Genomic DNA, 16,397 nt, shown 5'->3' with positions numbered 1-16,397 from the left:
TACTCTGTCTAGTATGCACACTGACATTACGCATCCATCGGAGCATACTGGCTTCATTCGTTGCGAGCCTACGCATGTCCTCAGCAGTCACGGCCCATGTTCCACTGCCATGAAGCATGGCTGTTCGTACACATGCGTCATACAATCTGCCTTTTACTCTGAGTGAGAGACCCTTTGTCGCCAGCAGAGGTAAGAGCTCTCTGAACTTTGCCCAGGCTATTCTAATTCTAGCAGCTACGCTTTCAGCGCACCCACCTCCACTGCTAATTTGGTCACCAAGATAGCGGAAGCTATCAACCACTTCTAGTTTTTCTCCCTGGAATGTGGCAGAAGTTGTTTTCTGCACATTTCCTGTATTTATAGCTCCAGAACATCTGCTGCAAACAAATACTAACTTCCTAGTTAACCTTCCTTTGATATTGCTGCACCTCTTATGTGTCCATAGCTTGCACTGGGTGCATCTTATAGAGTTACTTCCCACTCCTTTTCTACAGATCGAGCAGGGCCATCTACCTGAAGGGGTTTGTGTTTTGTCTGCCTTCCTACTTATGAGGACTTTGGTTTTAGCTAGCTTGACTCTAAGGCCCTTTGATTCTAGTCCTTGCTTCCATACCTGAAACTTCTCCTCTAATTGTGATAGTGACTCAGCAATTAGTGCAAGGTCATCAGCATAGAGGAGCTCCCAGGGGCATCCTGTCTTGAATTCCTCTGTTATAGCCTGGAGAACTATGATAAATAGGAGGGGGCTGAGGACAGAACCTTGGTGGACCCCTACCTCCACCCGGAATTCTTCACTGTACTCTCTGCCAATCCTCACCTTACTGACAGAGTTTCTGTACATGGCTCGCACAGCTCTCACTAACCATACTTCTATCCCTAGTTTCCTCATTGACCACCAGATGAGAGATCGGGGGACCCTGTCAAAGGCTTTCTCCATATCAACGAAAGCCAGGAACAGAGGTTTATCCTTGGCTAGGTATTTCTCCTGAAGCTGTCTTACCAGAAATATAGCATCAGTGGTGCTTTTCCCAGGCACAAAACCAAACTGCATCTCATCTAAGCTGACTCGCTCCCTAAGCAGTTGAGCTATGACCCTCTCCATGACTTTCATTACCTGATCTAAAAGCTTGATACCTCTGTAATTATTTGTATCTAAAGCGTCACCTTTACCTTTGTAGCAGTTGATTATGGTGCTGCTACACCAGTCATTGGGTATGATTCCGTCGTGTATCACTTGGTTCGTAATACGGGTGATTAGGCTATAGCCGACACTGCCAGATATTTTGAGCATCTCTGCAGTGATTCCTGATGGGTCGGGGGCTTTCCCTGTCTTCATACTCTTAATTGCTTTATCTTCCATGGTACTGTCAACTCGGATAGCTGGTCCCTCTGTTGGGTTGACATACGGCAGGCTCTCTTTCTCCCATTCATTCTCTTTATTAAGCAATCTATCGTAGTGGCTTCTCCAGACCTCTTTCTTTGCAGCCTCATTTAGAGCAAGCGTACCATCATCCATGTGAACACATTTCTCTCCTACTACATCATTATTCTCTCTCCTACACTGTCTTGCGACACGAAATAACTCAAGTCTTTGGTCCTCACGGCGCAGAACATTGGCAAATCTTTTCTTATCTGCCTCCCCTCTAGCTAAATAAACCTGTCGCCTAGCTTCCCTTCTGGCAGATTGGTACAATTCCCTGCTACCACCGTTCTTCCAGTCCTTCCAAGCCTGTTTCTTTTGTCTAATAGCCCTGTCTACCTCCTTGTTCCACCACCACGTTATTTTGGGTCGAGAAGGGACCTTGCATCAACCACAGATCTCGTCGGTGGCTCTCAGCAGGTTGTCCCGTAGAAAAGTCCAGTTGTCCTCTACATTGTGTGAAGCTACACCCCCCCCCCTCTATTTCGTCAAAGGCTTCGAGTAATAGGTCTCTAAATCTCTTTCCATTTACAGGATCTTTGAGCTTCCATACCCTTCTCCTCCAAGCTGGTCGTCTTCTGGGCAGGCTGCTTTCTGTGTATCATCAAAATACTTAAATCATCCTCTCCAAACAATAACTATACCTATCTTTTTTTATTTAAATTTTGAAGTTGTGGGAGAACAATATGCTGAAGCGAGCGATCCAAAATATTTAGAAATGGGACAACGAAGTAAGTACAATCAATATTTTTAGTACACAGCATGAGCTTAGACCTTATCTTTGAAAAAGACAGAAAGCTAACTATTATGAAATATGTCACTCTCTAACTTTTGTCTATTAATACGCATGTAGATGCATGTATATATGTGTGAGTGTGTTTGAGTCTATCTCATGAGTATTTATTATGGTAGAATCAGTACACAACTGTCTTAATTTAAATATTATTTATAGCCATACTATTTATTCTTTTTTTTAATTTCTTAAAGACATGGATGGTACTTACGTTAACGTCTCAAAGAAACCAGCTGGTAAGTATATAAGCAATTTATTAACAAAATTTACATCCAGAGCAAGAGTTAGCAAATATTTTGGCTCATTCTTTCTTTGAGTAGAATATACAACTTAATATATATGTATGATTTAAACTAAAACTTTCAAGATGTTAAAATTTAATTGCATATACAATAAACTTTTTGCAGACATTCATATGTAACTCATATTTTACACTTTTATTTATCTTACCCTTATTAATGCAGTTCATATGCATATATTTAAATTTTTTTAGTGAAGCAAATAATCCAAATAGGTATACAACTAATATTGAATTCAGTAGATACTTGCCTAGACATGAGACACAAAAACAGGAACAGATTTGCAATGGTTAATGTGATCAGCTGTTCTCCTTCAGTATCCAAAATCACTCCTGCTTCTGGATAACTCTAACAAGAAAGTAATCTTAGAAAAATCCTTATTGCCGTAAACATATTTGTGAATGGTTTCTCTTAATGGTAATTTCACCACCAAACATTGTAGCGATGGAAATAGTACAATACTGTACTACATACTGATAGAATTGAATTTAGTGTTAGTACATTCTGAGGTTACATCCCAGTGAAGTAAATTTTGTGCAATCAGGTTCTCAATAGGAACTACTTTTACATTTTATTAGCATTTTGCTCATAGAATAAAATTCTGGGTGCCACTTTACTGAGGAACCCACTTTCCAAATTTTGAAATGTCATATGAAGCAAAATTACTCTTTGTTTCCTTTTGTTCATACCAAATAAATTTATTAGACAATACATTTCTTTTTCACAATATGTGAATGAGAGGATGCAGAACATATACTGAACATATTTTTATACTGTAAATATATTTTTATTTCTAAATACATATATATATATATATATATATATATATATATATATATATATATATATATATATGTATGTATGTATGTATGTATATATGTATATATATCATCATCATCGTTTAATGCCCACTTTCCATGCTAGCATGGTTTGGTCGATTTGACTGAGGACTGGTGAACTGGATGGCTGTACCAGGCTCCAATCTGATCTGGCAGAGTTTCTACAGCTGGATGCCCTTCCTAATGCCAACCACTCCAGGAGTGTAGTGGGTGCTTTTACGTGCCACCGGCATGAGGGCCAGTCACACAGTACTGGCAATGGCCACGCTCAAAATGGTGTTTTTTACATGCCACCTGCACAGGAGCCAATCCACAGCACTGGCAATGACCTCGCTCGACCTCGCTCAAATGATTTCCTAATGTGCCAGTAAGGCAATGCTGGTAACGATCATGCTCAAATGGTGCTATATACGGGCCACTAGCACGGAAGCCAGACAACTGCTCTGGCAATGATCATGCTCGGACAGTGCTGTTAGTGCTCCACTGGCACAGGTGCCAGTCATCGAATATGATTCAATTACGATTTCGATTTCACTTGTCCCAACAGGTCTTCGTAAGCAGAATTTAGTGTCCCATGAAGGAGAGGTTGTTTTCTGCACATTTTCAGTGTTTATTGCTCCTGAGCATCTGCCACATACAAAAACTATCTTGCTAGTTAGCCTTCCTTTGATATTGCTGCACCTCATATGTGTCCATAGCTTACACTGGGTACATCTTATGGAGTTTCTACCTATGCCTTTTCTACAGATCGAGCAGGGTCATCTACCTAAAGGGGTTTGTGTTTTGTCTACCTTCCTACCAATTAGGACATTGGACGAGTGAGGTTAATGATTAAGGCCATTGATGTGCCTTGTGAATCTTCATAAACCAACATCTGTAGGAAAGATATGGACAGAGAAGGATTTCTTGAGGGAAACCATTTTGGGGAGGAAAAACTGAGCATAGCGATAAGCATGAGGCCTTTTAGGTGGGGGTGAATGAGGTTGGATATAAGAGGGATGATGAAAAGGGAAGAGGTAAATGGGATGGGAACGTTTGAGAGGAGGTGGGGTGAGCTCAGCTAGCTGCAAGGAACAGAAGTCATATAGTACAGTAGAAATGACAGAGAGAGGGGACATAGAATGAATGGGGCATCAGAGAATGGAACACATCTGGAAGTGACTTAATAGTTAGTCTGCCAAGTGACCAAAGCTTTGAGAGTAAAATTGGTTAAATAGAAACTGTGTGGAACCCTGCCAAATGAAGTACAACTAATTTAAAGAGCCAAACTAGTCCCCCACCAAATATGTAACCAATAAGGGTGAAAGTAGGAAACCTGTTACCACAGTTACCCACAGCTTCCTGTTAATAGAATTATTCATCTGATATTGAGTTTAATTTTGTTCTGATTTTCCACAATTTCTTCAGCAAATAGTATATTTTTCTTAACCCTTTCGTTATCGTATTTATTCTGAGATGCTCTGTGTTTCTTTCAATTATTTAAAATATAACAAAGAATTTGGTAAAGTAACTTAGTTATCATTCAGCTAGTGTTAGGAACATATATTGCATATAAGGTTTGGTGGAAGATTTTAATTCAAAACTTATGAAAACAAAACATTTGTGCTACAAAGCTAGAGCCGGTTTCAGCAGGGTTGGTAACGAAAGGGTTAATGGGTGAGAAACATTTTCAGCTAAAACTCTGGCTATGTCCATCTTGTGTCACATTGATTTTGTCTCAGGATCACATTACAGCCACATATATCTATGGAATACTCAGCCAAATTATACTATAATTAGATCCTGGACCTGTAATTAAAAGGCCTAGCCATGTCACACTGGGTTGTACTGAGTTTACTTATGGATTATGTTGTGGGTTCATGTGTGCTGTGGTATACTAGGCCAATTATATGTTAATATAATGTGTAATCATAAGACAACAAGCTGACAGAATCATTAGCACACTGGAGAAAATGCTTTACATTCTGAGTTCAAATTCCACCTAGGTTGACTTTGCCTTTCAGGGTTGATAAATTAAGTACCAGTTGAATGTGTAACCAGTTCAGTTGATCATAGAACTGGAAACAGATGAAGATCCTAGAAATAGATGAAGATCAATTTCCTTGAGTTTTTGTTTACTTATACACATCAGCAAATGAACCAATGAGGTAATCTCTGTGTGGTTGTTCAATTTGCTAGAAATAACAACTAAATCTCTCTCACACTATGCTCTGACATTTAGAAAATAAAGGCCACATCAAATAATGTTGTCCTACATCTTCAATAAAAATATAAAATGGTTCATTCTGGCCTAACCTGGGTTTAAACTGACAGGCATTCATTGCAACCATTGCAAGTGTACCACCAGTACAAATTCCCACAAACCACTTTCTTACTCAAGTTGTACCTAGATTTACCGACATCTTTTTTTTTTAGGGATAACACCCTTTTCTTGCTAATAATTTACTGCATCCACCTCTGTTTTCAAAATCTCCTTCAGAGTGGTACAGTTAAACGGTGAATGTGGATTTGGCTATTCAAAGCAACAGTAAAAACAGAAAAACACAGAAAAGCTTCATGAAATATATGTAAAATATATACTCTTTACTCTCTTTTACTCTTTTACTTGTTTCAGTCATTTGACTGCGGCCATGCTGGAGCACTGCCTTTAGTAGAGCAAATCGACCCCAGGACTTATTCTTTGGATGCCTAGTACTTATTCTATCGGTCTCTTTTGCCGAACTGCTAAGTTACGGGGACCTAAACACACCACCATCAGTTGTCAAGCGATGTTGGGGAGACAAACATATACATACATATACATATATACGACAGGCTTCTTTCAGTTTCCATCTACCAAATCCACTCACAAGGCTTTGGTCGGCCCAAGGCTATAGTAGAAGATACTCACCCAAGGTGCCACACAGTGGGAATGAACCCGGAACCATGTGGCTGGTAAGCAAGCTACTTACCACACAGCCACTCCTGCGCCTATATATATATATAAAAGAATAAATAAAATATTAAAACAATTGACAAAAAATATTTACAATAGAATTCTAATTGATAAATATAAATTTTTCAGAAAATTAAAAAAAAAACAGTGATATGCACAAACAAAACATGTGGGTGAAGTGAATCTCATAGTGTGAAGAATCAGCACAACGTGTGGTTGACATGGTAACTAGCTGTTAATGTCTCGCTGTCTGTTGATTGGTAAAATTGATCAGATTTTACCAACTTTAATTTCAAATAACATCAGATTCTTTAATTTATGAGATAAAGTAATTAGTTAAGCGTAATCAAAATTCAAAACAGTATCGATACAACAAAATTGAAAACAAGCTGAGCAAAATTAAAGGGGCCTGATTTTGTGAATGAAGCCAGCTAGACCCTAGACATCTCATAATTAAAGTGGAAAAATTATCAAAAAAGCCATTTCTATTCAGTTTTTCAAATATATAATACTGTACCAAGGGCTTTCTATTTCTTATTCTACTATATATATATATATATATATATATATATATATATATATATATATATATATATATATATATATATAGCTGCTGCTTTCTGTATATCATCAAAATATTTAAATCATCCTCTCCAAACAATAAATATGCCTATTTTTTAAAATTTAATTTCTTGAAGTTGTGGGAGAACAATGTGCTGAAACTAGCGAGCCAAAATATTTAGAAATGGGACAACGAAGTAAGTACAATCAATATTGTTAGTACACAGCATGAGCTTAGACCTTATCTTTGAAAAAGACAGAAAGCTAACTATTATGAAATATGTCACTCTCTAACTTTTGTCTATTAATACGCATGTAGATGCATGTATATATGTGTGAGTGTGTTTGAGTCTATCTCATGAGTATTTATTATGGTAGAATCAGTACACAACTATTTTAATTTAGATATTATTTGTAGCCATACTATTTATTCTTTTTTTTAATTTCTTATAGACATGGATGGTACTTACGTTAACGTCTCAAAGAAACCTGCTGGTAAGTATATAAGCAATTTATTAACAAAATTTACATTCATTAGAGCAAGAGTTAGCAAATATTTTGGCTCATTCTTTCTTTGAGTAGAATATACAGCTTAATATATATGTATGATTGAAACTAAAACTTTCAAGATGTTAAAATTTAATTGCATATACAATAAACTTTTTGCAGACATTCATATGTAACTCATATTTTACACTTTTATTTATCTTACCCTTATTAATGCAGTTCATATGCATATATTTTAAAATTTTTATTGAAGCAAATAATCCAAATAGGTATACAACTAATATTGAATTCAGTAGATACTTGCCTAGACATGAGACACAAAAACTGGAACAAATTTGCAATGGTTAATGTGATCAGCTGTTCTCCTTCAGTATCCAAAATCACTCCTGCTTCTGGATAACTCTAACAAGAAAGTAATCTTAGAAAAACCCTTATTGCTGTAAACATATTTGTGAATGGTTTCTCTTAGTGGTAATTTCACCACCAAACATTGTAGTGATGGAAATAGTACAATACTATACTAAATATTGACAGAATTGAATTTAGTGTTAGTATTTTCTGAGATTATATACCATTGAAGTAAATTTTGTTCAGTCGGACTCTCAGTCAGTATTACTTTTGCATAGTAATTAGTATTTTGCATATAGAATAGAAATTTTGTACCACTGAAGAACCAACTCTGAAATGGCATATTAACCAAAATTACTTCTTGTTTCCTCTTGTTCATACCAAATAAATTTATTAGACAATAGTTTTCTTTCTCACAATGCATGAATGAAAGGATGAAATACATATACTGTAACATGAACAATGGCTGGATTTAAATATATTGTTTGTCGAAATACTTGTTTATACGTAAAGTATACTTTTTTTCATTTTTGTGGTTCAGCCGTTTGACTGTGGTGATGCTGGAGCACCAGCCTTTAGTAGATCAAATTGACCTGAGCACTTATTTTTTGTATGCCTAGTAATTATTCTATTGGTCTCTTTTGCCAAATCACTAAGTTTTGGGGACGTAAACACACCAATATCAGTTGGCAAGCGAGAGTGGGGGGACAAACACAGACACACAAACATATACATACATACATACATACATACATACATACATACATACATACATATACACAGAGGCTTCTTTCAGTTTCTGTCTACCAAATCAGTCACAAGGCTTTGGTCGGCCTAAGGCTATAGTAGAAGACACTGAACCCAGAGCTATGTGGTTGGGAAGCTGGCTTCTTACCACACAGTCACACCTGCACCTATACTGTACAATATACTTTTTTCTTATCTTTAATTATTTTCTGTGAAATATCAAAATAGTTTAAACATCCTCTCCGAACTATAAATGTGTCCAGTCTCTATTTAATTTCAAGATGTTGTGTAAGTTAAATATGTTTTAGTTTGTGAACCCAAATATGTATTTGAATAGAATCAATATTGATAGATCTCAGAAATGATCTTAGATAAGAATAGGAAGCTAGCAATCATAATACGAGGGAAAGTCAAAAGTTATCCACACTTTGGCCATAATATATCTTTATTATTCTTTTCTACGCTAGGCACAAGGCCCGACATTTTGGGGGAGGAGGCCAGTCGATTAGATCGACCCCAGTACGCAACTTGTACTTAATTTATCAAGCTCAAAAGTATGAAAGGCAAAGTCGACCTCGGCAGAATTTGAACTCAGAACATAAACACAAACAAAATACTGCTAAGCATTTTGCCTGGCATGCTAATGTTTCTGCAAGCTTGCTGCCTTAACATATCTTTATTATTGTCACACTACCTTCTGTGCAGGCATGCTTATAGTTGGTGCTATTATGGTCACATGATTGAAGTTTGAGCCTGATTGCACCAACTGTCTTTCTGGCTTCACGGTGTAAGCTTGGCAACGTTCACCAAAGAAGAACAAAAAGCAGTGATCTGTTTTCTCTGGCTGGAAGATGTGGCAGATGTTGAAATTCAACAGAGGCTTTTAGCATAATACATAAATGCCCATCAACTTCCACCACTGATGAGAAGTCTCGGCAAGCTTGAGAGGTGGCAATGCTGAACTGGTAGGTTATCGTTGATGAGGTAGCACATTCTCTGCAGATTCGTCATGGTTCTGCCTATCAAATCATTCACAAGGAGCTTAGCTTCCCTGAAGTCTGTGCAAGATGGGTGCCAAACCTACATATATATGTGTGTTCATGTGTAGAGGTACATGTGGATGTGCATGCATGAATGGGAGAGAGTGGTGAGATGGAGTGTGTGTAGCCAAGGGTGTTGGTTTATGTGTGTGTGGTGTGTGTCTACATGTATGTGTGCATGTCGGTGTGTGCTTGCAGGTGGGTGTGTGGTGTGTGGTATAGGAATATGAAAAATATATTATGATACAAATAAATAATGAAAAATAAAAATTAGTAATGATAAAAAAATAAATATGAAAGATTATATGAATAAATCACTAACAAAAATAGAATCAGTAACAGAAATAAATAAAAAATAATAAAAAATAAATTAAAAACATAAAATATATACAAATAAAATTAAGATAGAATAAAATGTTTCTTTTTAAAAAGGGTATGGGGAAGTCACTGAGAGGAGGGGTCATGTGGAGACCGAATGGAGTTTCATTACATATAGTAATGCTGTTCCTGGCGGAGTCTAGAGTTTGTCAATCCATGGTGTGGGGCAAGGCCAAAGACGGTGAGGTCTCAGGTGGAATGGTTGGCCAAACAAAAATGACAGGCGAAGGCAGTGTTCTTATGTAGATGAATGACCGTAGGTGTTTGGTGAACTGGTCAGCTAGCCAGCGACCCATATGACCAATGTAAAGTTTATTGCAAAGATTGCACCTGAGGCAGTTATGAGGCTTGAAGAGGTGCAGAAGTAATTCTTAATGTGTGTATATATCTATATATATATGTGTATATATATATATATATATATATATATATACATATATATATATACATATATATATATATATATATATATATATATATATATATATATATATATATATATATATATATATATATATATATATATACATCTTGCAGCTTGAAGAGGTTCAAGAGAAATAATTCTTAATGTGTGTGTATATATATATATATCTTGCTAGCTTTTTCTATTAATGTACATGTGTGTAGGTGCATGAGCCCACATGTTTGAGTCTATTTCATTAGTATTTATTCGGGTAGTGTCAACACACTGCTAACATGTTTTAGATATTATTTATAACCATGTTACATATTTAACTTTTTCGTTTCTTAAAGATGATACTTATGCTAACGTTTTGAAGAAACCTAGTGGTAAGTATATAAGCAATCCATTAATAAAATTATATTCATTTCTCATCCTTATCATTGGAATCAGTCCTGGTAAAGTTAGTAAAAAGTTTGGCTCTTCCTTGAGTAGAATATGCTGCTTAATAATATATGTATGCATGTATTTAAAGAAAACCATTAAAATGTTAAAATTCAACTGCATATATTCAGCTACATCTTGTAGACATTCATATTAATTCCATAATTGTGCACTTGTATTAATCCTTACAATAGTATAGCTCATACGCATATTTTTTGTAAGCTCTATTGCCTTAAAACATATTTATTTTGAAATGAATTTCTTACTGTCCATTTATGCTTTGTTTTCTTGAAAGTAGATAGTGTCAGAATAGTTGAGATATGATTAAGTTCTGCTTTCATTTTGTTATTATTGTTATTCTTGAATTCAATACTGTATTTAAAGTCAAGCTATTTTATTGGTTTTATTTCTTTCATAATATTTCCTTAATGAAGATGTCATGTATTGAAAACCATCTCTCAAATATGTTCTGAAAGTATAACTGTACATTCAAAAATATCCTAAACTCTAAACTTATACTAACAGTTTCTTAAATTCTCTTGTATTCTAATCTGATTATATCCATATGGAGAACATTGGTATATAAAACAATGCAAGTAATAGTAAACTAAAATCTAAGCTTATGAAAGAAGAAATTATTTGTACTTATATTTCATTGCACTATCATCATCATCATCATCATCGTTTAACGTCCGCTTTCCATGCTAGCATGGGTTGGACGATTTGACTGAGGACTGGTGAAACCGGATGCCAACACCAGACTCCAATCTAATTTGGCAGAGTTTCTACAGCTGGATGCCCTTCCTAACACCAACCACTCCGAGAGTGTAGTGGGTGCTTTTACGTGTCACCTGCACGAGGGCCAGTCAGGTGGTACTGGCAACGGCCACGCTCAAAATGGTGTCTTTTATGTGCCACCCGCACAAGAGCCAGTCCAGGGGCACTGGCAACGATCTCGCTCGAAAATCCTATGAAGGCCATTCAGGCGGTACTGGCAACAGCTGAAGCTTGGATTTTTTTATAGATTTCTAAAAATACTTATGGAATTAGATTTAATTCATTCTCGTTATTTTATGTACCTAAATTTATCTTTAAGAAACGAGAATTTTTCATTCACTATATAGTTTTGATATTTTTTCTCATTTCACAGCAGTTTTAGGCTGAATTACATTTTGATATTTAAGTTTTTATTAATTTGCTTAAATTCTTATTAAGTTTTTTGATATTGGTTACTTAAATTCTCAGACACTCAGTTACTAAATTGGTTTGTTACCTGTCTTTGTTTAAACTCTGCATGAGTTTCTGAACTTACAAAATGAAAACATTCAACCATGAATTCTTTCATCATTATGCATTCACATGTGTTTCAGCTTGAAGTTCTTCAGAAATGGAAACCTGTAAAGCATCTTGCAATTAGAACCAATAACTTAATCTTGTTAAAGATCACCAAAACACAACACTGCACATCTCAAGAAAATATCTATTACACTCTTCATATATCTTTCATTGATCTAAAATACCCCAACTATCCAAACTTCAGTGCCAAACAACTATGAAAATAAGCATCCATCACCAAGAAAAATTTGCTCTCATCCCCACATCAGAATCACACTGTAAACTCCCCTGACAGTTGCTGCAAAATCTACCAAACCAGAAAATCATCTAGGAGAGAGCTGATAGTTATTGGTACAGAAAGTACATGTTCTATAGGAAAACCTATGAAAAACTGTTCAAAGGAACAATTAACACTGAAATTAATGTACTAGATTGACAGACAGTTGCACAGACAACACTAGTTGCAAAAAACGAGGAGCATATGACCAAAAACTACATGCCCATAGCATGCTTGGAGGTTATATATGAATTATATACAGTCTTCTTGCATGTATTCCTCCACATCCACTGTGGAACAAGCAGTATGGTGGCTGAAGAGTAGGCAGCAGGAAAGAAAGGAGTCTTAGGCTGGGATGAACAGCTTCTTATCAACCTTCTTTAAGATAGCAAAATAGCATTGCAAAAACTTATTGACTGTATGGCTAGACTCTAAGAAGTTGTTTGATTCTGCTTATTACTTATGGATAATTGAGTCACCTCATTTTGTTGAGGTTCTAAATGATATATTCATTGTTATTCAGGGACTGACAACATCATGGTCCACAAGAGCTATCAATAAGAACCAGAGCTACCACTATAGTCACTAACAAAATTATATTATCTACAGGGAATATTTCAGGGTGACAGCTCATCTGTAATGCTTTTCATCCTAGCAGCAAACCATTTGTCAGCTTTTAAGGAGTACATGATAAGATCTGCAGATGAAAGAAGGGTTGTGTCACCCACATCTTTTTTGTTTATAACCTTACTACTACTACTACTACTACTACTACTACTACTACTTCCAGTCATTTTAGTATTTAAGTAAGCATGGTTTAATATTCAATTATTTTTCTGCAAAGCATGTAATTACTTTCAAAATTACCAAGCATCAAATAACTGCTTAAGAGATCAGGATCTTATGTGCATTTTTATTCTTTCATTTTTGTAGGTTACCAGTGAAGGTCTATGTTCTTCAGATGAACAAAAGGAACCTAGAACCTTCCAGAACCGAATGAAACCTTGCGAGCAACCAATCAGCCTCTTTGTCATCATTTCATGGACACTTTTGCAGGCACTACAGATTTGAACTAAATATCTGATACTACCATAAAATTATTGATTTCTGTTAAATGCTATAACTGCCTTGTTTTTGTATATAATGCATTGACAAATTCTTGATTTATCTTCAATCTTTATAAATGTCTATCTATAACAAAACATTTGCATCAATGAAGTAAGCCCAGCTAATTTTTTTGTATTTCTTTCCTCTTATATGAGTTATCGTCAGTTAAACACAGTATGGATATTTATCAACATGGTTATGCATATCATTGATTTTTGAAACATATTTTGGAATAATCTCTTGAAAATTTTTTAAGAATTTGAATCCATGCCAATTTTCTACAAATGAGCAGCAATTATGATTGGGTTTTTGTCCACATTAAACATATTCTTGAAACTATTTACAACTTCATGATTAAAGTTTGTGATGGTCACTTTACTAAAGTTTATTATATACTTTCTGTCATTTTACTTCAGTGGAATCAACATATTCAGATTTCATTCTGTCACATTTATACATACATAAATTCAGAATTATAACCCTTGATATTATCAAGTTTTAAATTCAATCTTTTCATCCCTTTTGAATCCAGGGTCATTTTTTTTTAAATACTAAAATTATGTGTTGCAGAATTCATTTTTCTTCTTGGTGATTGTGAAGCTATGTGTTTTTTATACCCATGTTTAACCATTCTTTCTACAAAGAAATACTTTACTTTATATGCTATACCATTATAATATACTTACTAAAAGGAAAAAGATCACTGTACATATATGGGATTCTTCCAACAATAATTTATGTTAGAGATGTTGCAATGTTAAGGTTGTCATTGCTTGTGAACAGTTATCAAATTGTTCCTGCAAAGTGCTTGATTATTCTTGTTTAAATAAATTCCTTGAAATATTTAATTTCTTACCAATTCTATTTTTCTATTCAAATAAATATGGATTGTTGCGCATTTTAATTAGTAATTTTTTCACTATTTCAGTAAGTACTATCAAGGCTAGGCTTTGCTGACAAGGTCATAATAAAGCCAAAACATGTTCAGAGTTGATAAAAATATCAAAATATTATCAGTAATTAATATCATGATGTTTTTTAGCTGCTTATTATTTCAAGTTTATTTTTCTAATTCTCCATGCATTAAATATGTTATCACTAGCTTTTCTTTGTTTTCTAACCTAGAAACTATCTCACAGACATCAAGCTAAATTAAGAGAAGTTAATAGAAGTCAAAAACACTTATGAACAAGACAGGAGAATATAAAGAAGTAACAATTGAGAAAATGAAAACAAAAAGATGAAAAAATTAGTGTGTGTGAAAAGGTGAGTTTTTAATAGATTACATAAACATCAAAACACTTAAAGAAGATAGACTAGCAGAAAAATTATGTATCTTACGACAAAATACAAAATTAGAATTTTAAATCTATACTCTAGTTTAAGCCTTTTTTGTGTGTGTGTGTGCGTGCGTGCGTGCACACACACACACACACACACACACACACACACAAGAAGGACTGACTAAATTACCAAATTATAAGTCAATTTGCTTCCAATTAGCTTCATATCCTAAGACAGACAAAGATTTGTTTCTTTTTTAATATTACATAAGGATGTAAATACTGACTTTTCAAGAAGGGTTAATTTCTTTTTATTATAATTTAGTCAATTCCCTTTTCTCTCTCTCTCTCTCTCTCTCTCTCTCTCTCTCTCTCTCTCTCTCTCTCTGTCTCTCTCTGCGTGCATGTGTGTGTGTGTGTGTAAAACAGGCTTAAACTAAGGTATAAATTGAAAATTCTAAAATTTGTATTTTTTTGTAAGATACATAATTTTTCTTCTGGTGTATCTCTCCAAGCATTTTAAGGTTTATGTAATCTATTAAAAACTCTTACCCTTTCACACTGTCTCAATTTCTAATCTTTTCATTTTCATTTTCTTGATTGTTACTTTTTCATTTTATCGTGTCTTGTTCATAAGTGCTTTTGACTTCTATTAATTTCTCTTAATTTAGCTTAGCGTCCCCTGCTTTTATTCTGATACAATACTTTTCATTCTCCTCTTTCATCTTCCCAACCTCTCCTATTAATGGCATTACCCTGTTGTCTTTCTATACTAGAACATAATTTTTCACTATGAGTTTTCAGTTCATATTATATTTTATGTTGCATTGATTTCTCTGCTAGAAAATGACATTTTTTTTCTTCAATTTTATGTTCATTTTTTTCATGCAGTGTTATGAGCCTTACTCATTGATATAACACAATCTCTGCTGTAAGATTTGAATTCATGACTTCAGTACTTTTACTTTTTTGTCTACTTTTCTTTACCTTAATTTTGCTTAGCGTTTTTATTATCACTATGATTTTAACTCAGTAAATAAAGATGAATTATACTTTCTTTAAGTGTTATTTTATCTTTTCTATTAACCATTTCAATAGAATTTTATTTAACTTTCTTCTAAGAAGCAAGAACATTCAAATCCAAATTGTTAGAACACGTATTTGTAAAAGAAACCAAACTTATAGTTTTATTCTGATAGAATACTTCACTCTCTTTTACATAGGTAAATTGCATGTGCAAATATTTATGCAGATCCAGTATTATCCCTCTTATATCTTACTACAAAATGAATAAAGGAATTGTTTTTTGAATGATATTGTTTTTGTGCTTTAGTTGAATGAAAGGGTGTGTTCCTGGCCTGTGTAGATTCTCAAAAGTTGTAAAATTGAGCTTGTCAATATATACAGATAGACAGGCATGAAAGAAATTCCAGAGTGTTGACTTTCTAAGTAAGAAGGAGTGGGTATAGTTTATGCAGTGTGACAGAATATGGGTGGTAAGAAGAGAGGCAATTCTTTAAGGTTGGCTTAGGAAGAGGGTGGTATGTAACTAGCTATGTCAGAGGAGCAGAGATTCTATTGTAGTAGTTCTAGCAGAGGCAGTGAGAGCATACATGTTTATAGACTAAAGGTTGCTAAGAGCAAATTGGAGAATGAATTTTGCTATTAATTTGGACGATCTTTT

The 16,397-nt window shown here is 34.8% G+C and overlaps 1 protein-coding gene and 1 long non-coding RNA gene across 10 annotated transcripts in view; one reads left to right on the top strand and one right to left on the bottom strand.

Moving 5' to 3' along the window:
* Nucleotides 1-15,770, top strand: part of LOC106880794 (neural cell adhesion molecule L1.1-like) — a 537,440-nt gene extending 521,670 nt beyond the window's left edge. For 3 of the 9 annotated variants that reach the window (XM_089352677.1, XM_089352678.1, XM_089352679.1), the window contains 6 exons: nt 2,092-2,151; nt 2,408-2,449; nt 6,985-7,044; nt 7,301-7,342; nt 10,621-10,656; nt 13,257-15,770. In XM_089352677.1, coding sequence (XP_089208803.1) covers nt 2,092-2,151; nt 2,408-2,449; nt 6,985-7,044; nt 7,301-7,342; nt 10,621-10,656; nt 13,257-13,267 — 251 coding nt within the window. In that variant the 3' untranslated portion in view covers nt 13,268-15,770. The remainder of the gene's footprint in view (nt 1-2,091; nt 2,152-2,407; nt 2,450-6,984; nt 7,045-7,300; nt 7,343-10,620; nt 10,657-13,256) is intronic. The other 6 variants (XM_089352682.1, XM_089352680.1, XM_089352681.1 and 3 more) reach the window with 3 other exon arrangements.
* The window catches only part of LOC149135651 (uncharacterized), a 31,846-nt gene that overhangs the window by 10,602 nt on the left and 4,847 nt on the right, over nt 1-16,397 (bottom strand). The window contains exon 2 of the long non-coding RNA XR_016241964.1: nt 6,242-6,321. This is a non-coding gene — a long non-coding RNA (uncharacterized LOC149135651). The remainder of the gene's footprint in view (nt 1-6,241; nt 6,322-16,397) is intronic.

Source organism: Octopus bimaculoides, chromosome 5 (assembly GCF_046866305.1).
Source record: "Octopus bimaculoides isolate indiv1 chromosome 5, ASM4686630v1, whole genome shotgun sequence".
NCBI classification, from domain to species: Eukaryota; Metazoa; Mollusca; class Cephalopoda; order Octopoda; family Octopodidae; genus Octopus; species Octopus bimaculoides.
This window is presented reverse-complemented; position numbering and strand designations above follow the sequence as displayed.